Source organism: Salminus brasiliensis, chromosome 5 (assembly GCF_030463535.1).
Source record: "Salminus brasiliensis chromosome 5, fSalBra1.hap2, whole genome shotgun sequence".
Classification (NCBI taxonomy): Eukaryota; Metazoa; Chordata; class Actinopteri; order Characiformes; family Bryconidae; genus Salminus; species Salminus brasiliensis.
Window position 1 is genome coordinate 39,461,418 of NC_132882.1, and position 22,706 is coordinate 39,484,123.

At 39.1% G+C, this 22,706-nt stretch overlaps 1 protein-coding gene across 11 annotated transcripts in view; it reads left to right on the forward strand.

The window, feature by feature from the left end:
- Positions 1-22,706, forward strand: part of LOC140556416 (sickle tail protein homolog) — a 161,314-nt gene that overhangs the window by 96,433 nt on the left and 42,175 nt on the right. For 8 of the 11 annotated variants that reach the window (XM_072680321.1, XM_072680322.1, XM_072680316.1 and 5 more), the window contains exons 3-4: positions 17,105-17,191; positions 18,801-19,011. In XM_072680321.1, the coding sequence (XP_072536422.1) occupies positions 17,105-17,191; positions 18,801-19,011 (298 nt within the window). Of the gene's footprint in view, positions 1-57; positions 335-17,104; positions 17,192-18,800; positions 19,012-22,706 lie in introns of those variants that run through there. The other 3 variants (XM_072680318.1, XM_072680327.1, XM_072680324.1) reach the window with 2 other exon arrangements.

Consider the following 22,706-nt stretch of genomic DNA (forward strand, 5'->3'; position numbering starts at 1 on the left):
TATACTAATCTCTTATGAGTACAAACTACCAGCCAATCTAGTCGCAGGCTCGTCGGAATACGGGTGGGAAAGAAAAAAACAACACGACGTAGCTGACTCCAGTCCACCACGTTGAAGGCGCACACATAGCACACCCACTCTCTCTCACACACACACTTCCCTCTCCCTCAGAAGCGACGAATCTGTGTGTACTTTCCAGCAACTGGAACTAAAAACTAAAACCTGCAGCATGGCGCACTATTCAACATCCCAACCCCAAACTCGGAGCTAAGTTACCGCTGAGGAGCGACGTTCTTTTGAACGACTTGTTGTGGGTGGAAAACGTTCAAAGAAGGTAAGGTTGGGAGACTTTAGCTAGTTTCATTATTAAACTTTCTGCACGAATGCCTGCAAAGCCTGTTCGTGTCCGAGCTTGCATTTTCGGCAACTGGAGAACAGGCGGATGCACGGGGTGGTTTGGGTGTCGATGCAGTTGATAAAAAAAAAAAAAAAGAAAAAACAGAAACTTGAGAACCACAGTCTTATCGGTTTACTCATTTCTACTGAGGTGTAACTTAGCTGGACAACAAAACCTAGAGGTGGAACCTGGACTTTTTTTTTTACCTCGTTTTTCTTTGATTGTTTGTGGGACCCACCTGTATAAAGTGCTGCACATTCTGGCCCTCTTAACCGTTGTGCCTCTTAACCGTTTAGGAACACGAACAGCTCCAGCTGTCCAGCAAGTTGCTGGACATAATCTATTAGGCACACTGAGGAGGTAGACGAGAAGGTAGACGAGCTAAACTGTAATTTAGAATAGTTCTACTGAGCTTCAAGTATTCATTTTCTTTTTCCAGTTATTTTATATCCAATATGCATTAATGCATCCTTACGTGGTGCACGTGAAGACTTGAGGGAGGGCGCGATCGTTAGTGAAATCATTGCTCTTGGTGCTGTTTGGGAAGGAAAAGTCCAAAAAGCAATTATTATTTCCTAATAAATTCATAATCAATTAGTATTACTATTTTATTTGTAATTGCTAATAAATCATTGGTGTTATAGCTAATGTTTTGTTCACCAGGTTTACACTCAATGCTCAATGGACTATTGCTACCGATGACCAATACAATTGAATAATATCAGTGTTATCAACATGTTTCAAAATGTTCAAATGTGATCATGCAAATTGATATTTTACAGTGTATTTATTATTATACTGCAGCAGTGCAGAATTGAATTGATCTTACTGCATTTACAATGCTCTTCACATAAATGCTGTATTTCTAGTCCCATTTTGTATGTTATTAATATGTATCAGCATCTGTGAAAATCGAATGCTGAATTTATTTTTTTTCCTTTATATATGCAAAAATGTTGTTCAGTCTAGATTTTATCCATATATTTTAATATGACCATTGTTTAATCAGTGATATAGGCTTATAATAGTGCTATTGGAGAGGTAAGAAACAGATCAACTACTACAGTAAAACTACTCCAGGAACAAATGGGTACATGTTATTGACTAATATAGACACAGAGACAGTTTCTTCCAAACCTGACCTAAATGTTCACAAACTAAAACTCCAGGTGGCCTTAGGTCAGCGCAGACACCCCCCACCAGCAGCTTCATTGTTTCCGACCACCGTCTGACGGCATGGCATGATTCGATACATAAGAATGCTTAGGCAGGTCATTCCAGGGTCATGAGCTCACACTGTAAATGGCTAAGATAGTGGCGGGCAGCATCGCATGTTTGGCTGCCCGATTCTCATGCATGGGTGCTTTTTCAGACTCCATGCCTTTTTGTATTTTTTTGTGGGGCTTGGGTGCTTGTTTAAGCGTGCTGCCTTAGCTACGTTCAGTGAGAGCATATTTCAAACTACTAAGCGCATAGTCTGGACAGTGGTTCCACACAGCATTGTTTCTCTATCATCTGTGTGAGACCATTGCTAAAAGTTTGTGGACACCTGCTCATACACTGTTCAGATCTCCACACTTTGTGCAAGGCTTTCCACTAGATGAAACATTTGAAACATTTCCATGAAGATTTTATTGCATTCAGCAACAAGTGCATTAGTGAGGACCGGTACTAATGTTGGATGGTTAGTTCCAGAGAACACAGTTCATCTGCTCAACACCCCAGATGGGAGATGGGAGAACAATCTAATCCCATCAGATGTTTTATATATACAGTAGTATAGTAGTAATGTAGTTGTTGCTCATGTTAGTATTCACCCTTTTATAGATGTAGTATTTAATTTTCATGGGCCAATCAGAATTTAGGTACTGTTACCAAAAAAAAAGCCGTCTTCCATGAGCATTGAAGAGGGTTTTTCTTTTGTCACATGTGTAGTAATGGCTAAACAAAGGTTTATTTGTGGATCATTGTTTGCAATCAAAACCTACAATCAGTAAATATGTTTAACACATTGACTTCTATGGTCTTTGTAGCGACTATAAGAGTTGTCAGATTAAATAACAGGTGGGAATTATAGGGGTCCATCTTTTGAACTTGGCCATATTTTTAATAGATGATGTGGAGGGAGAACCAAACCCTTTAAGAATTATTTTAGTTTTGGTGGCCTTTAGTAGTAGCTAAAACTAATTATAAATATGCATGCCTGTTCATAGCAGGTCAGGTTGACTTGTCATTACTAGTGCATTAGAGCTACTCGGTAATTAGAATGCAAACTGGCAACACATGTTTTTCCAGTGTTTTGGAAAAGTTTTTCTCCATTAAAGTTATAAAAAATGCCTGGTAGCAAAACACAGGTGTGTATGTGTATGTTAGTGTTTATGTATCTAAGTGCACAGCAGCATTATTATTCCTCAAGGTTAGATGCTTGTAAAGTGATATCTATGTTGTGACTCACTTGTATACTATTCATGGTAACCTCCTCTGTCCCTCTGATTCCCTTGCAATCCCTCCATCCCTACTTACCTCCCTTGATCTTGCTCTCGCCTCCCTTCCCTGATCCTAACCCATGAAAGGCTAGATCGCTTTAATTTCCTCTGCTGCCTAGTGGCTATGTGTTTTCCTGTGCAAATGTGTGTGTGAAGCTGAGCTGGGATGAGAGCGATGCGGTCACGCTTGGTCAGTAATGAGCAGGGTGAGGGTTTGAGACTGCAGTGCTTCTTGGCCCTGTGGCTAAGAGCCAGGCCGAGACCGCTGAAGGGCTGTATCCCACTCATCATTGGTCACTGTGGCACTAGTTTTTGTTGAAAATGTTGCTTTCAATTTTAGTCATAGTTTGTTGTTGTAGCTAATGTTGGGATCCTCACTGTGACACGTTTGCAGTGGAGAATTCCACGTGACTGGGCAGCTGTCCTGACTGGACAGGACATCACTTAATCAGTGGAAGGAAGAGAGGACAGCCCTGCTAGAACTTGACTTGATTGTTTGTTCACATGGGTGTTGCTTTGTACCAGCAGTCATCTTACCTTTCTTGGAATTCACAGGATTCTCCCTGCGTATTGATAACGGTGTCCTGACGCCTGCAGATCACACGCAATATCCCAGAAATATACTGGAGATTGTTGCCCCCCTAAAATTAGTTTTTGCAGGGTGGGATGTCTGTAATAGCGAGAATAAGCAGTTGTTTAAGCTGTTTAAGCGAACGCTATTCTTTTTATTATGTATTTTGAGATCATTCACTGCCAAAATACAAGTGAAATTGTCTTAGCCCACATGCCTTTGTCAATTTTTGCTAGTATTGTCTGCATGCCTGTTTTTTTTCCGCCAATAATTGAAACATCTAAGGTTCAGACCTTTCTGCCTGTCAAACTCCTGCTGTCTTGTTAGAGGCTGTGAGCCGAGGATAACCGTAGCGTCTGTTTCATACCTACAGCCTCCTCTACATACCTCTACAACTGCTCTAGCTTGCTTCATTACAGCTCACAGTTCTCATAGCAGGTTACTGGGTTGTTTATGTCAAGCGAAATCTTCCATTCACAGGCAGTTTTCCCCTCCTTAAATCTAGACTGTTTGCCTCTTCAGCACTAAAGCAGTGGTGCTAGTAGCTATGTTTGTGTTCGGTTCTGGATGAGTCTGTGTTGCTGAGCAATACTTTAAATCAGTGATTACGTGTTCATGACTATACCTGAATTAAAAAGAAATCCCTAAAATATTGCTGTTTTTGCTATATTAATGGCTTGCTCAGAAATATATATTGTGTGTCACAATTGCAACATTTACCACAATAATGATAAAATGACTGATGCAAGTCGGTTTGATATTACTTTTATTACAGCAGCATTATGTGAGAATTTGTATTTCTTGCTTCCAGGCTCCCCCTACAGTCAGGAAGTGTAGTGCATGCTTTGACCCACCACTAAAGAACATGCTTGCATGCATTTCTGGACAAGCTGAGAACTACAGATTCATCACTCAAAGTGAAAGAAGCATGTTAAGTGACACGGTAGAGTAATATTACAGGATTTTACACAAATATGATGTGTTATGCAGTTCTTGTGAGTGGTGTTACATAGTGCTGTTACAAGGCAGTGTGCTGAGCCCAGAGTAGCAATGATATGATGCTATTTTAAGGTAAAAATGCTACATAATGTCACTTGATAATAACATCATGTGCCTAATTTCTGTGTGCCGTTTGCAGTATGCTTTCTGGTAGGGTTTAAGCTTCAATTGCTAGTCTATTGTTAGCTACAGCACAAATGTAAAGAGGCAAACATGCAGTGCTAAACATGTCTTAGCCGATTTTGTACATTTTAGTTAAGAGCAAAATAGTGTACATCTAATTTTGCAGTGAAGTCTTTACATTAGGGATGTGACCAACAAAGACTTTTCATGCACTTCTTCATCCCAGGAGCACTGCACTTTTTCTGTGGTAGGAACACACTCTCTCTGTCTGTCGTTCTTGGCAGAGATTTGGAGAGTGGGAGCGAGAGTGATGTCTCTCCTTTGCATTCTCCTTTTAGATCACTCAGGCGCAAAGGTGAGATTTTTTATTGCAGAGCCCTCTCTGACTTTCTCTCTCTCTCTCTCTTTGCAGTACTTTGATTTTGATTGCCCGTTATACCATAAACCAAGGTCAGCGGAGGGATAAAAAACAAAGGAAGCTTTTCTCCTCTGAGAAAGAGAGGGCGAGAGCCAGTGTCGAATGTCCTTCAAAGACTTAACTTTTGTTTTTCTTGGATGATGCACTGGCCTTGAATTTTAACACAAAGCTAACCACTGTTATTGGGGCTCAACTGTTATGAAATTCTTGTAGCCAATAACCACCACAGTGAGCCTCAAGTTGTGATAATATCGGCTGGTATGGTTTCATATTTATATTTTAGATTTTTTACTGCAGTAGTTTCAGTTAAACAGTTCTCTTCAATGGATAATTCTGTTTATATGAAACCATTGTTTTTTTTATCACAACATGTTATTCTCATGGTAAAAGGAATACAATACAATATAGGTCTGCTCCATGTATAGTTTCAGCATTACAATGTTCATTGCCTCATTTCCCAGAGGCAGATTATATCTATATATATCCTTTATTTTACCCCAACCCTGGATAAACAGAGTGCAGCATTAATATCATTTTGTCGGTTCATTGACCTCTGGTGGCCTCTGGTGAAATCTGTGGAGAAATCCTGTACTTAATATTGCAGTATATTTCATAGAACACAAAATATTGCAATGTCATTTTTCCCCCGGCATCATGCAGCCCTATTACAATAGGATAAAAGAACTGTATTCTGATTGGCTGCCCTGAATTGTAACTTATTCTTACACATACACGTCTGAGAACTGTAGTATGAATGGCACCCACCCAGCACCAGATGTCATATGGACGTTTTTTTGGCTAAATCCGGTTGCTTATCAGTGGTAGGCCTTATAGGCTGTAAATGACTAAATGTATAAATGACAGACAGTGAATTTAGTGCAGCATAGTTTCCATATACGCGCAAGAAGCTGAAAACAAAAAATAAAAATCAATTTTCCATGATAAGTACCCCTTGTCTTTTTATGTATACTACAACCATATATTTAGCTAAGATATGCTGTAGTCAATCTGTATTCAATAAAGTATGCTATTGAGCAGTAATAATGAGGCTATTGATGATAGGGTTGTGGGTTCAATACCCAGGCTCGGCAAGCTACTCTTGTTGGGCCCTTGAGCAAGGCCCTTCGCCCACTGTGCTCCCTGGGTGAAAGCCAATTTCCATCTGCGTCCAACACGAATGGTGAATATGATTTTCTTGTCTGACATGTGGAACTAATGATGTCTTGCACACCAAATGTGATTTTCATATAGCAAAATGTGACGTCATTTTATTTTCCCATTATTTTATTAGGCAACATGAACTCTCTCCACCAATCACAGCTGTCCCTATTGTCATAGCAACAACCAAGATGACAGATCCGCTGTTGACTATTGGGACAAGATTTCATGAGTCAGCAGCTGTGCATTATATAGTGCACTACTTTGGAATTCTTCCATTTTGTAGTGGTGTCTAAAAATGTGGTGCTAAGTCCCACAATGCACCATAAGATGGAATACCCATAAGCCATCACGTTCTTTGGTTTGAAGATTTGCACTAAGCAAAGCTTCTCTGAGGAAGACAGACGTTCAGATTGCATATTTGTCAAAATCTGCTGTCACAAAATATTGACATCAATCATATTACGAAGTTTTTGCATACATCAGCTAATATTGAATTCATGTTTTATCAGTCTAAACTGAGCTCATCTAAGACCTTAGATTGTGACAGTCGAGCCTCATCACAGCTTAGTACTATTGTACAATATTGAAGCACTGGTGCACATGTATATATTATTTATTGTTTATTATACATGCCTTTTTCTGGTATCAAAATTCTATAAAGAAATCATCACATCTCTATATTTGAATAGTCACTGCTATTCCTGTCTGATTGTGAATGTGATAAAAGTCTATGTTGGCTTAGATACATACTATGTGTGTTTTAAAAAGAGAAGCATTCCGCTCTCCCACCAAAAAAAAAGAGACAAGTTCGGGTGCTAACGACATGCTTTCGCTGCCCCTTGACCCTAAGGAGGAGTTTAAGGGTGAGTCTCCTGCTGTTTGATTGACAGGAGAGAGTGATTGGACTGTGACCTCCTGAATAGGAGCAGGATGATGACGAGGTGACTCTATTAAGAACTACCAGAAGAGTTTATATGATTGGCAAAAGTTGTATCTTTTTATTTATATATGTTCACATTCTGAATGGGCTGTCCCCCCAAGTTTTTTTTTGCCCACAGTTCCGATCCAAGGATCTTAAAGCAGCGTGTTGGGCAATATTGATAAAGTCCTTCTGTTTCTAAAAATCATACATCCAGTGGCCTTTTGTGCTGTTAGGGGTATTTTGCTACATTTTGCTGCATTCTAGTACTCAATACACCGGACTGTACTCTCAGTGTGTGTCGGGTTAGTGGTGTTTACTCTGCTGCCCCATGAAGGCTCATTAGGTTGACACATTTGGCAGTAGCTTTGGCTTTGACATCCTTGTATCGATTGAATAAGCAGTGTGAAAGACTACAGCAGTATCAAAACCGTATTTAACACTATTGTGTTTTGATGGTTAATCTGCGGTTCACGTGTGTCGATCTGTACCTGTTGCAGTCCGCTTTGTGTGTGCATTATTCATGCACTCATGCATTCATTGAGCGCACTGCACTCTTTTCCTACACATTAAAAGGGAGAACAGAGCAGTGCGCAAAAATAAATGTCTCTGCTAAAATACATGCAAGTAAACACAATAGGCAATATCAGTTCAAATCAAATCACATTTATTCAGGAATTTATCACAGGTGTAAAGGTGAGTGAAAAAAGTGAATAGTCCTTCACATTAACTTAAACTATACATACATTATACATACATTATTGTACTGTTTAAAATAGACAGGTTTAATATATAATCTGTAAAATGTTTACATTGCTATTTGCATGTAGACATTGGATAAGATGTAAATTCAAGTGTAGTGTGAGAAGGGAGTAGAGAGTGCAGTGTGACTGAGCTGTTAGTCACAGTTCCAGTAAGACTGTTTGCATTGGGGTGAAGGTGTGATAAGTTATCTTGTGTGATGAGACTGGTGAGATAGCTTTGTAACAGACTAGACTGATACAGTGTACTACTTGCTGTCCAGCAGCCTGATGGCCTGGGGTAGAAGCTGTCTCAGAACAATCTGGTTCAGGTCTTCGTGCTTCTGTACCTCCTGCCCCTGGGCATCTGTGAGAAGGCAGTGGCTTGGGTGGGTGGAGTCCTTAAAAATCCTCCTCAGACAGCGGCTGGTGTATAAATCCAGAAGGTTCGGGAGCTGTACCCTGGTGATGTGCTGGGCTGTGCGCACCACTCAGGCGGTGCAGTTCTTGTACCAGGTGGTGATACAGCCTTCAGAATTATAGAACGTCCTGTGGATGTCGGGATTTATACCAAATCTAGAGCAGAGGCATGCCTTCTTCGCCATCCATGTGGTGTGTTTAGTCCATGTAAGTTCCTCTGTGATGTAAACACCAAGGACTTATAGCTGCCTACCCCCTCCACAGTGGTCTCATTGAACAAGATAGGGGTATGCTCTGTCCTGTTTCCTTATGTCATTATCAAGGTCAGGAAAAATGATTGAGGTCTTGTCCATATACTGCGCAATACGTCGATAATGTAATTAAGGATCAACTGATCTAGGAATTCTAGGCAGATGTTGATATAAGATCATTTTCTCATACACATATGGTGTTGCTGATATGGTGATTCCTATGTAGTCTTGCATTCATATTGTCCTGAATTTGGGGTTGTAGGAAGTTAATATTCTATCACTGAGTATTCAACTATTCCAAGGTATATACAAGTATATAGAACAATTTTATTTATATAAAATGTATTTATATACACACACACACACACACACCCATATACTACAGTTCCTCTGAATATTATTGAGGCCCCAAGCCAGGGCACTGGGCTAGGCCTAACCTGCACATTCTGCAAGGATATGTCCACGCACACATGTATGCATATATGTTACATTACTCTGAAACATACCATACACACAAACACACCTACACACACATGCACACACACACCTATACCTTCAAATCTAACATCTGCATCCTGTGAAAGGCCTCCTGCTACAGAAAGCTTAGCCGCAAGACTCCAGCTGCAATCAGGACAGAGGATGACCATCTGGTTCTGTTTGGAAGAGAGAGAACGGAACATGTGGACGAAAAGGAAAATATAAAACATCTTTTAGTTCTTACTTATGTGTTGCTGCGGAATGTGCATACATCTAATTTGACCCATGTTGTCTTAGCTAATGGATGAATGCAGCTGTATGTGGGTGTGTGTGTCTGTGTGCATTTAAGGGAATATCTCAGTAACAATAGTCCTTTTTACCCAGAAATGTAGCCATGAGCCACAATCAGCTTGTTTGATGTCCAAAGTTTGCTTCTTTAGTTTTGCACTGGAGCTACGAGGCTAATGGAGCTAACGAGTAATAAAAGCTTACACTATATCGGTTAGCACTGTATAAACAGCACTTGCCCTAGACTAGTATGTAATTTCAGCCTCATTATCGCAATGTACACATACACAGGGCTTAAATCATAAATTAAATCATACACATCATGCCACAACTTGCTTGATACAAAAAGAAAAATTACACTGTTCTAATTTTTTTGTGTCATATCTACCAAAAGTATATAAATATCTGCTCAGGTATCATTTATTTTACTTCAGTCTTTGATACACAGAACACATTATTAATATCACAACAGGGTCATTGGCTTCTGGAGATATCTAGTGTTTTTGCAGCATCGTGCAGCCCTACCTCAGACAGTGCTGAGTTGTTAATTAATATCAAATTGACTTGCTCATGTGGTTTCTGACACTATGATAGACTTGATTATCACCACCCCACCTCATTCACGACTCCCCAACTCATTCCAAAAGTATTGGATGGAGTACCATCATTCCAGAGAGCACAGTTCCACGGCTCCACAGCTTAATGCTGGAGGCTTTAGACCCCTCTAGCCCACGTCAGGCATTAGGCATGGTGCCATTAGGTTCAGTAGTCCTATTGGCAATGCTTATCTACAAGGTCTAGTGTGTGTGTGTGTATTTGCACATATGTGTAAGAAATAGGTGCAACTGAATGCATTCATTAGAAGGGGTGTGAACATTTGGTTATATAGAGTATGTTATGAAAAATGAGAGCAGTGCTGACTTTCCGTTTGTATCAGGTAGCAATAAGTTGTAGCACGTCCTGCGATGGAACACACTGTGATACATTGTTCAGCCCTAATTCGATGTTGGTGTGAGTAAACAAGACTTTTTGAGTAAACAAGTTATTTGAAGTATCTGAGAAAAGTCAAGATACGTCTCATTAGCAGACAATAGTAGACCATGCATCTGCATCTACAATTGAGAGAAAGAGAAAGACATAGTGAGATAGACAGTAAGTCAGATGTAGGCACACTCAGGCCGACACTCGGGTTAAAGCCTGCTGGCTCATTTGGCCAGAAATACATATTTCAGTTTAAACAAAATCAGTCTAAAATGTCAATAGTTTTCTTTTGGAATCTCTATATTGTTCCAGGTTCCAGTATAACTTGAAATCCAATCCTAGGTGTGTGTTATCGGTGCTATACAGTGTGGCCCAGAGCAGGATATGGCTTTCCTTTTAAGTCCTGGTTCTTCTTATGCTTTTAACAGTCTTGGTTTCTCTTGAGCCCCATTTACACTCAGAATATGTTACATTACCATGATGTTACTTTTTCCAGTATTGTTTAGGATTTGCGTCATTCACACACGCAGCCCTTAAGCTGTATTTTATGCTCAGTGTTCAGGATGCACGGGTTCAAACTTGCCATTAAAGGCCCAGTAGACAGGACGCTGCGTCCCCAACATGAATGATGATGGCTCCTTCATTCCTGATTCATTTACAAAATATACTCTGTTAAAACAAAAATGTCAAATAATCATGCTTTATCTTATTTGCTCATAGTGGCCTTACACACAGACAAGTTCATGTACTAAATACAGAGTAGTTGGCAGCAGATAGATGTACATGCTCATGCAGATTGCAATGTGAATTTCTAGGAACTTATTGTTGTTTTGTTAAATGCAAAATTAAAGCCACAACAAACTCAGCCACTTCAAACATGCGTTTTTGGCCTCAGGCATTTTGTACCATGAGACATTAACCGCTTAATTACTGTCTCCAGTTGTAATCTTGATCATCTTGATGAGTGGTACTGGTGAGACATAAGCTGCTTAAAAGCTGGTTGAACATGATTGAGATTGCATTCTTCACTGTATTCTCATGTAAAATGACTGATAAGGTGGAAAATTATGCCACATGCATGGAGAGCGAGTGAAACTTACACACAGGGCTGGTTTTCTGGGTGAATCCTAGCTATCTGTAGACTACATTAGTGACATTGACTAAGAGGCTCTAGAATTCCTGAGTATGTATTCCGTATTCCTAATGTGTGTTACTATGTGATGTGTATTAATATGATTGAAAAGCCATTATTCTTATAGTCCATCCTCACATCCCTCTTGACCACCTGCCATGACTAGTAATGAGTGCCATGATTGCAAATCCCTTTAGAAACTCTAGACTGGTGTCTGGAAGCTGCAATCCTGACCAGTTGACAACGCTTGTCAAACTTATCTAGAAAGTCTACCAACCCATTAATTGTGAAACCCATATGTCAGTTTTTGTGGGTAGCCTGTTTAGAAAATAGAGCATATAACATGCCGTTTAGATGGCTTCCTACATCACAAGACCTTTGATTAGACGTTTACCGCCCTCTATCAGAGTAGCTCTACCAAGTACCTTTGCAACAATCCTGGTTTGAGTAGCTGTAAACCTAAGGACAAAAAGGCAGGCACAGCAGACTGCTGCTTGGAGAGAAAGGGTGCGAGAGAGAGAGATGAGGACTCAAGGTGAAGTAAATGTAAGCAAGCTAGTGCAAACAGGGACAACTGAGAATAAGCTGCTTAGACAGGGTGGGTGCTGTGGCGGTATGTCACCTTTAAGTCTAAGTTAGAGCTGGGCAATGTAACGATATTTTATTGTATCGTGATAGATTTTGTTATCATGATAGCAATATGCTTTTCTAAGCATATGGAGGATACTATTAGTGCTTAATAAATGCTGGTCAGCTGCAGGTTTCACTACAAACAGTAATTAGACTGGTTTAATTAGATGAACAGCAGCAGATGTTGCATAAAAATAACCACTGACCTGGCATGTGTTAGGTTTGGATATTCGAATACTCACATACTTACGCAACTTAATTATCAGTTCATCAGTTATGTTAGCAAGTTATTGTCTGATAATAGAACTTACTATTATAGAAGACTTCTTACTCTTGCTCATTTGATTCCTGTCAGTGTGGTGCTAGAGGCCCGTAAACTATGTGTGTGTGTAAGGGAGTAAGTAGAGTGTAAGGGCAAGTGTAGAGAGAGAAAGAAAGCGCTCTTTGTTTTGTAACCTCCTCCTTCTCCAATCTCATATCGTTTTCTTGTGAGTCACACTCACTCACAGACACACATACACACACACAAACGCACACATAAACACACAAAGAAGTTTGTTCGTAGCTGATACTTCTGTGCAAACCTTGCACAATTTCTTCTCCTTCGTCCTCCGTTTTTCCCCAGGTTTTATTTTTTTTCTGTCATGCTTTCTCTTTTCCACTGTCAGACCTGCAGTGTGTCCATCCTCAATTGTTTATTCAAACTGCCGTTTTTGACCAGGCGGAAACATCAGCTTGGACAAATGTTTTCACAAGCGGAGAGTTTGAACATCAGGAGAAAACCAGGACAGGATGTGGACGCCAGGACTCAAGAGCATAATGTGTGTGTATGTGTATGTGTGTGTGTGTGTGTGTGTGTGTGTGTGTGTGTGTGTGTGTGTGTGTGTGTGTGTGTGTGTGTTTTAATGAAGCTGATTGTTGTCACATTGCTTTATGCAGTCAGTAGGGGGAATGCCAGTACAAAATCTCATCTTGGAGATAAAAATGTCTCACATTCATAAACAGATAAACACAGTCACAAAGAGTGTTTTCTGAGTATAATCGTCAGCACTTCTCAAATACTAAACAACAGCATGTAAAAAAACAATTACATAGAGTTTTGTAAACATCAACAAAAACTAGGGATACACCCATAGCATTTTATTCACCTTCCGATACCCGGTCTTGATCTGCTGATACCAACTCCATCTATCCTAAAATGGCTTAATATTTTGCCCACACTTCCTCTGTCCAGAGTTTGCTCACTGTGTATTCATGTGTATAATACTTCCATTCCACCAATGCAAAAGTGTGTTTCATAGAAGGTAAACACATCCTGGAATAACAGTGGGAAAGGTTTCTGTTCTCAGGGAGGTTTCCCTGTTGCGCTGTATTGGAAACACATTCATACACATCATTACACTTGCATGCACACAATTCATGGCTAACATGAGATTTCGATTGTATATATGTATGGTTCTGTAAATGTTAGTATGCTTTGTAAAATATTTATTACTTACCCCATTCACAGTGGATCATTGAAAACATGTTTGATACCTGTAAAAAATACCCACCCAAAATTTTTCAAATGTATCCAGATTGAATTTGTTTTGTGCAGACAAACTGCCAAAGCCAAGTTTATCCTGCTTTTATTGGAGTAACTGTCAGTGTACTGTGCAGGGAAGTCAACTAGATTCTGGTGCATAGATTGCATTGATATTGAGGTCAAGATGTTGGATGATCACCACCCCACCTCATCCCCAACTCCCCAGCACACCCTAGAAGTATTGGATTGAGCACGAGCTTAGTTTTGGCTCTAGACCAGGGGTCAGCAATATGCAGCTTTCTCTTCTACTTCTACTTCTGTCTTCGGTCCCACAGCATAATTAGCAAACAGGTCAAATGAAAGTAATAACAAAACACTCCAACACAGTTTTAAAAATTAATTCATTCAAAATTTAATGAATAGATGCTAATTTTCCCTCCCTTTAAGCATGAAATATGCTGATCTCATAGCAACATGTCTCATTACATTCATCTGCCAGTGAACACAAACACCACTGCACACCAGACACGCAACCTCCAAACAACATACATTGTTATGTTACATTACCATTAGTCTTTTTCTTTCTGTCACTCACCCGGATGTTCCCCAATGTTTCTGGAGAAAATTCTGTGGCCATATGTAACAAAAAGGGACCTTTTCAGTATAATGCTCTTAACATAAAAAAAGAACACTGCACACCCACACCAACATCTCTTCCCAGAAGCATGGTGGAGGGAGCATCATTATTTAAGGCTGCTTTGCTGCCAGCTTGAGCTCCTTCCTACTTGGGATTATGTACGGATATGATGGAATAATTATCTTTATGCCGGTTTACACAGGATTAACAAAACTTGGGGATATATTTTAGGTCTCATTTTATGAAAGGTGAAAGGCACTGTAATCTTTACTGACTTGAGAGTTTGAGATACACCGGTAATGATTACATTACCCCACACTAAAACTAGGTAAATATTGTTGACATTTAAACTGCTTTGTTAACTTATGAAAACGGCACTCACTGCAGTTTGCATCCTCTGTAGCAGTGCTGAGTAGAGATACTGAATTCTTTGAAATACATCACAATAAGTCTTGAATAACTGGATTGGATCGTAAAAAAGGGGCATTTGAGTAATTTTTTTAATGTAAATAAACAGCAAAAAAGAGGTAAAGATTGTTTAAAGATTCCACTTTGTCTGTAGTTGTTATGTCTAGTGTATCTTCTTCAGTAGTCATGTTTTTCTTTCAAGATTGTATCAGGTAGTGTGTTACTCTATAGTGCAGCTGTCACTGAAATATTTGCACACTGTGTGAGTGTTGCACAGCTACATTTAATTGAGGAATGAAGAAACATGTCTAACCACATATTAGCTCAAGCACAGGAGTGATCGCACACTTTTTACGGTTTGGCCTGTGGTGAAGAGTTTCAACAAATGTATATAAATAATGCTCACATCAGCAGGTTGTTAATGTCTTACCTATTGTTTAACTTGTCCAATGTCATTTAGGTGGTTAAAAAGAGAAAGAAAGTTTGTGCTGAGAAAAAATACAGTTTCAGAAAAAACAGTGGATGACAGGCCTGTCAGTATCAGTATCAAAACCCATTGTTTTGATAACACGTTCAGTATTGTATTGTACTGTAGTATTGTTTCAGTATGCCCTATCAGATTGTTTCAGTATCAGTATTAAAAAGTATTGTTTTTGGTGTCAGTGTCAGTATTTTAAAAATATTGTTGTGGTATCAGTATGAAAACATATGGTTTCTGTATCAGCATCAGTATGATAAAATGTTTTGGTGTCAGTATCAATATAAACACAGTGGATTTGGTATTAGTATGAAAAAGTATTGGTTTGGTATTACTATCAAGGCGGTATTGCTTTGGTGTTACTACTAAGAGGCATTGTTACTGACAGTTACTAACAGTATTAAAAACTATTGTTTTGGTGTTCATTAAATATATGTATTTTTATTTTGGTATCACTGGAAAAGTAATGTTCTTGTTATCCTGTCAAAAAGTCAAAGTCAAAAAATCTGATTTACTTGTATTGTTTTAATATCAGCATTAAAGAGTATTTTTAAGTATTCTAACTTTAAGGTGCCGGTATTGGTACCTAGAAAGGTCAAACAAAGTCCATTTATTAGCTTCCTGACTCCAGTCAAACTCCCTTTGACCTCTCAGAGCTAATTATATGAGTGGTTTGTCAGTGGGAAGCACAATGTGGTAACACACAAAAACACCACCATCAGTGATACTCAGACTGACAGCTCTTGTCTGTTGTGTGTCATCAGAATGTCATTGTGCAGGTTGTTAATGGTTCAGGTTACCAGTCTAAAACCTTTCACTGGACCTCTGAAGCCTTCACTGTGGTCTAATCTGGTCAAAACCAGATTAATTTACACTGTGTGCATGCTGACCAAAGTAATCCATTGAAGATGAAGCAAGAAAGTTAATCAATAAGAAAAAGGGGGCCAAACAATGAGTGCCTTTGAAACTTAAAAGACATTTGTCTTTTCAATATCCCTACATACAACAACATATTATTAGTATTATTATTATATTAATATTAATAATATTATTAATATGAATATAATATTATATATTATTAATATGAATATAATATTATATATTATAAATAATAATATTATAATGAAGGGTCCAGCTGATTAGAATAATTCAAGATAAAAATTGCAATGGAGGCTAGGCTAGCATTGCTAAAAAAAAACAAAAAAACACTGGACTTCTGTCACCAGTGCCATCTTTGTAAATGCATGCCCAAATCTTTATCGTTTATTTAGTCATGCCATGGGAAGTCCCAGTGAGCGCCATTGGCCCCACTTTTTTTTTTGGGTGGGTAAGATGGCCTTTCATCGCCCTTATCACTCAGCACGACAGGTCTGTTTGCTAATGTAACAGAACTGGCAGTTAGCACTTAGCTGGTCAGTTACCTGCAGTTTGAAAAGATGTAGTGGCTCACTAACTGTGACTTTGAGGCATCTCTGCCTCTAGCGTTCTAGCTACTGGGTGGGAGTTAATTAACGTAAACAAATACTCAGTAAAATGGCATAGATATACATTATAGCTGAAATTAGAACTACATTGTCAACAGTGAACATAGATGCGCTTTCAAACTGGAAGATGATAGAGCTGTCATCATAGGAACCAGCGGGTTGTGATGTCTACAATGCTAATATAGCTATAAGAACTGCCTGTTGATGAAGGCCTAGAGGGTGTCCAACAAAAACTGTGCTTCTGTGTATACAAAAAAAAAAAACAACAACAACTGTGCAACAAAAACTGTGTATACCAGCAAGGGTGAAGTTACAAAAGCAGGGTTTCTGGAAGTGTATGTTAGAGATGGCACAATACAGTTTTTTTCTTTTTTTGATACAGATACTTGGCTGATGCTGATCCAATATTGTTGATTCTCATATATTTATTCTTTATTCTTATATTTTATTCCAATACTTCAAGTCACTGTAAAAGGTTTATGTTTATTCATTATTTTTTCAATCAGTCTCTCTCTCTCTCTCTCTCTCTCTCTCTCTCTCTCTCTCTCTCTCTCTCTCTCTCTCTCTCTCTCTGTATAGTGTTTGCAGGGGATGTTGTCCTCCTTTCACTGTGAGCTTAACATTCAGAGATATCTGCTAAAAATCGAGTCCCTTCATCAATCCCAAGTCAGTACTTGCTGTGGGAGTGAGCGGTGTGCATCCCAGCTAATATGTGTTGTGTGTGTTTCAGCATGGAATTGTGGACTTTTTTAACCCCGCCCCCCAAGACATATTGATGCTTCAGCTCCAGCATGCTAATGCCTTAGCCCTCATCAAGGCAAGAGTGTGTGTGAGCAGACTGACCGTATTCGCTACGACTTCACACTGCTGAGTTGACGGCTGTCTGTTGCTTCAGTGATTCTGACTGACTGTGTTGCTTGCTGCCGAAAATGTGTTCAGCCGTGCTACTGCTAATGTATTCATGGGAGTTTACGTTTGTGTGCGCTCACAAGCCTGTTGGGCCGGCAATTTCTTTTTTTACTCTGAATGGAACTGGAATTAAACTACTGTGTGAAGCCTGTGACACAATTTGAATCTGTTATCGAGGACTGGGCTGCTGAATTGCAACATTTTTTAAACCCTTTAAATGTTTGGTGCCAAGGTTTAACTCCAAATACAGTCTGGTCCATAAGTAAGTTTTAGAATTTACTCTGTTCACAGTCACAGTAAATATAAAACTGAAGCAGTCACCAAGATAGGGCTGAATTGTACACTTTCAGTTTTTTTTTTTTTACATTATTGGGTTTAGCTGAAAGATTGCATTAACTGTTTAAATAAAAAACATGATTAAAAATATATGATTTTTTAAATTCAACCATTCCCCTATCACATACCTGTCTGGCACATTCTTAACCAGCCACCACTTTTTGAATTGCCAGCGATGCAACGTCACCGTCAACCAACACGATCCGAGGAAAGTGCCAGAGAGAGAAGCATCTACCCAATGCCAATTGTGCTAGCTTGGACCCTGGGTGCTGATGGCAGGCGGTGTGACATGGGATTCAGCTTATCAGTCATTTGTCCACTGACTTTTGAGCCTGTGAAAATGACAGTTTATGCAGTATTTTTGTTATACCTCCTGAAGGGAACCTGTAAAACACTACATTGTGACTGTACACACTCTTATTTTAAGAACTTCAAATTCATTGTGGTACAGAGGCAATATTCCAAAACTGTATTGCTGTCCAAATACTTATGAACCAGACTGTACAGACACATATACAACTCTTTTAATAAATTTGTATTGTGCTGTTGACAAAGTTTGTCAAAGTTTCTGCTGTTTTGGCATGTGCTGTTTTATATAGCTCTTTTTAAAATAAAAACAAAATGGAATTTCTGTAACTGAATTTTGTACTTTTTAATATAAAGTGAGTAAGTATGACATCAAGATTGTAATGAAGTCCTTATTTACACGAACAGTAGAATGTCATTATTACTATGACCAAAGGAATATTTTCACTCAATATTACAATATTGCCCACTATGCTTTCCCAGCCGACATTTTACATATTATTATTATTATTATTATCAATATTATTAATGATAATAATAATATTATTATTACTAACACTATAATAATAATAATAAATAAATAAAATATTGAAACATCAACATCTGTATATTGAGACTGTTTTTCACTCAGTACGCTGTGATTGTATTTATTGAAATGGACAGTTGTGGGGTATCTGTGGTGACTGCTATCAAAACGGTGTTCTTTTTCTGTTGTGTTCTGCAGAGCCTGAGCCCTAAGCAGGGCGCAGCGTGCCTGTGCCCTAGCCCTGTGCCCTCTTTTGGGGAGCAGCTGGAGCAGGGCTCCCTCGCCTCACTGGACGCTCTGGAGGTCATGTCTGAGTGTGACGCCCCCCTGGGCTTTACCCGCGGCTCGCGCTCACGGGCCAGCCTGCCCGTGGTGCGCTCTGCCAACCAGACCAAGGACCGCTCGCTCGGTAGGAGCACCTAACCTCGCACACACCCACTTACATGTCCACACACACACTCCGGTGTCCGATTTCACTTTTTACTTACTCTGTGTGATCGCTTAAGGCCTTTTTAATTATGATGCTGAGTGGCAGCTTGAGATTAGAAACTGCTGTGACCTATACATACATACATACACACACACACACTGTGTCATTCAACGTGACACCGCATTACCACCTATGTTAAAAACACAATTATTTACTGTCATTCACTGGCAGATTAAAGATGCCTGTTTCATATTTCATATAATTGAGCTTTCCCCCGCATTCAGGATGTTTGGAGAAAGTTCTGGCGCCCTTGTCTTGCACTCTCCAAAATCAAATTGCTGTTTAAATACAGCATTTGAATTACAGTGTATTTAATGAAAGTTTTCCAAAATCCAGATTCCAGATAGGTTATTTATGCCGCACTTTTTTTCCACCCCTGTGTGTGTGTGTGTGTGTGTGTGTGTGTTTGATTTAGTTTCTGTGTCCTTTTAAGTGAGTTTGAAGTTGTAGGGGTGAATGCAATTCTGTCATTTTCCATCCAGCCAGTGGAATCGCTACTGGCTCCAAAGTTTGGAGACGCAGTCTGTACTTAAGCGCATACAGGCACATATTATGGGAGAGACACTGGTTTGAAGACACACACAAATACATACAGACATCCCTCAGTAATATGCTGGAGCACACACCCACCTAAACTTTGCACCCTCTTTCAATTAAGTTTGTTTTTATACATAGTTAGTACATGCAGTCATACATCTCTCTCTCTCTCTCTCTCTCTCTCTCTCTCTCGCTCGCTCGCTCTCTCTCTCTCTCTATATATATATATATATATATATAATATAATATATATATATATATATATATTATATGTAAGATAAAGATTTCACCCATGTAAAAAGTAATTGTCCCCATAGCTACTAAATCATCCAATTATACAAATGTATTTAATAGTTGGGTTCAGTTGAACTAGCCACACACATGCATGATTACTGCCAGACCTATTGAATCTATACATTACTTAAATAGAAGCTAGACAGTAGTAGCACATGATGCCAAACTCATCTACCAGTCTGGAAAGGGTTACAAAGCCATTTAAGGTTCTGGGCCTCCAGTGAACCACAGTGAGAGCTGTTATTCACAAATTGAAAAAACTTGGAACAGTGGTGAACCTTGTGCCTGGCCTACCGAAATTTTACAGAGAGTGTATAGCGAGTATACACTGACGTTACATTCCCGCTGAAACACGCCCCATTTAGTCAGACTGAGTGGCATAATATTCTGCAACATGGCTAAACTTAGGGACTGGCTAAACAACTAGGGAAAATGGCCAAACCAGAAATGATACAAGCAATTATCTGCTCAAGTTAAAGTCAGTTGGCCTAGACAGTTAGCAGTTAGCAAAGAACCAATGGTCCAAATGGCAAATGTTTACAACCTCATATCTGAGAGCGCCAAAGTCGAGTGAATGGTTGTAAGAGTGATTTCAGGCACTTTTAGTATACAGGCTTATTCTAGTTGATTGCTTTATCTTTTACTTAAACTTAGCATGTCGCTAAATTTGCAGCTACAGTGGGTTTATTTTTTCCCACCTGTTGGTTCTTGCTGAATCTGTTTGTACAGTCAAATGCAAAAATTGCAATCCATGAGAGAGTTGCAAGGAAAAAAACTACTGCTGACTAAACAGAACACAAAGGCTCATGATCCAACTGTCAAAAAAATATCTAGATAGATAATATTCTGTGAGTTAAAGGTGGATTTTATTGAAAGACATGAGTCCTGTTACATCTGGCATAAAGTTAACACTGCATTCCACCAAACGAACCTCAGGCTAATAATACATAGTGGAGTAACAGATGGAACCATCAATTCTGCCCTCTATCAAAAAATCTGATCTAAAGATCTAGCGCAGTTGGGTTATGCAGCAGGAATATGATCCGCAGCACACAAGCAAGTCCACCTCTAAATGGATCAAAAGAAAATCTCACTGGAATTTTATTGTGATGCTATGGCAAGACCCTCCCGTGTAAATAAATGAAATTAAATTAACACAATTCTGCAAAGTTATCATAAAGGTTTCATTGCAGACATTGCTACAAAGGGAGACGCAACTATTTATTAGGTTTAGGGGAGCAGTTACTTATTCACATGGGTGATAAATGCATCTTTAACTTCAGTAAATGGAATGATCATTTTAAAGCTGCATTGTGTGTTTACTTGTGTTGTCTTCATCCTATATTAAAATTTGTTGATCTGATGATCTGAAATTGAAAAGTGTCAAACATGCAAAAATAGTAGAAATTGAAGAGGAGCAAATACTTGTGTATATACAGAACCATATATATAGGTACCTACAGTACTGTGTAAAAGTCAGAGACCACCTGTTTATTTCATATTCAGTCAAAATAGACTGTAAAGCACAAGTTCTTCATTTATTTGGATATTGCTGACAAGATTATATAGAATATAGAAGAGAAAAGTCAAAGGAAAAGTAGATAACTGTAACAGGACTTTAAAAAATGATTCACAGTAACTGAGAAAAGAGGACACTTAATAAGCATGCAAGACCTGGTTTACCACCAAAACTGCCCTCACCAAATAAAGCTTTTATCTTCAAATCACAATTTCAGAACTTCAGAAAAGACAAAAAGGAACACTGGTTCTGTTCTCAGAACAATGGACTGACCACCCCAGAGTCCAGACCTCAGTAAAACTTTGGATATAACAGATGGAACCTTTGAGATTTCCATTGGAACGAAATAAGATGCCGAGCCGTAAGGAATGCAAATGCAGGGGCTTTTTTTCTGAGGACCAGAAAGATTTTCTTCTAGTTGAGTTGCACCAAAAATTAATTTGAAAGGAGTTAAATGGGGTTGAATTGCGCTTTTGTGAAAAACACTGTAGACAGGGCAGTTCTCTTGTTCCAGACATTGTAGGTTAGCCCTGTTTTTCTCTTCATTTCCTTCAAAGTCCGGACAGTTTTAGTCTTGGAAGTATATGAAAACAAACAGACCCACACATGCACACATATGCTGAAAGAGAAGCCTTCACTGACCCCAAAAGCTCTGATTGGTCGGTTTAAATGAACAGCAGCTGGAAAGGCAGTTACGTATGGAGAGAGAAAGAGAGCAAGAGAGTGTGAGAGAAAGAGAGAGAGGATAGATGTCTTTAGAATAAAGCTTGTAGCAGATGAGCTTTATTCTAATGCTTGTGAACATTGTTGTATTATAGAAAAAGTGTTAACTTTCTACACTAGATCGACCTACAAAGAGTGAGCCTGTTTCTCACTGCTCTTCTTCTGAACAACACTCAGCAGCTCCACTCTTTCTACGGACATTCAGGTTGGATGTGTGATTATGTTTTTTAAGCTGCTGCCTTTGTGTATGTGTATGGGCTTTGAAGGATGTTACCTTTGTGTCATTGTTAGTTTATAGCAATGGAGTCTGTTAGAAAGTCTATAGAGTCTAGTGAGCAGTGTTTAGGAAAGTCTTTAGGGTCTTTTGGAATGTCTGAAAAGTTTAGCTAGAGGACAGGAAAGATTTGCTTTGCTGCACGGCTTGGATCACTCTTGGGTTTTCCAGTATATTGTTTCTGCGGTCTTTACACAGTCCATACAGCCCCAAAGTGTTTTTCTGAAGTGGAAAATATGTTTTATTTATATTAAAATATGATGAAAA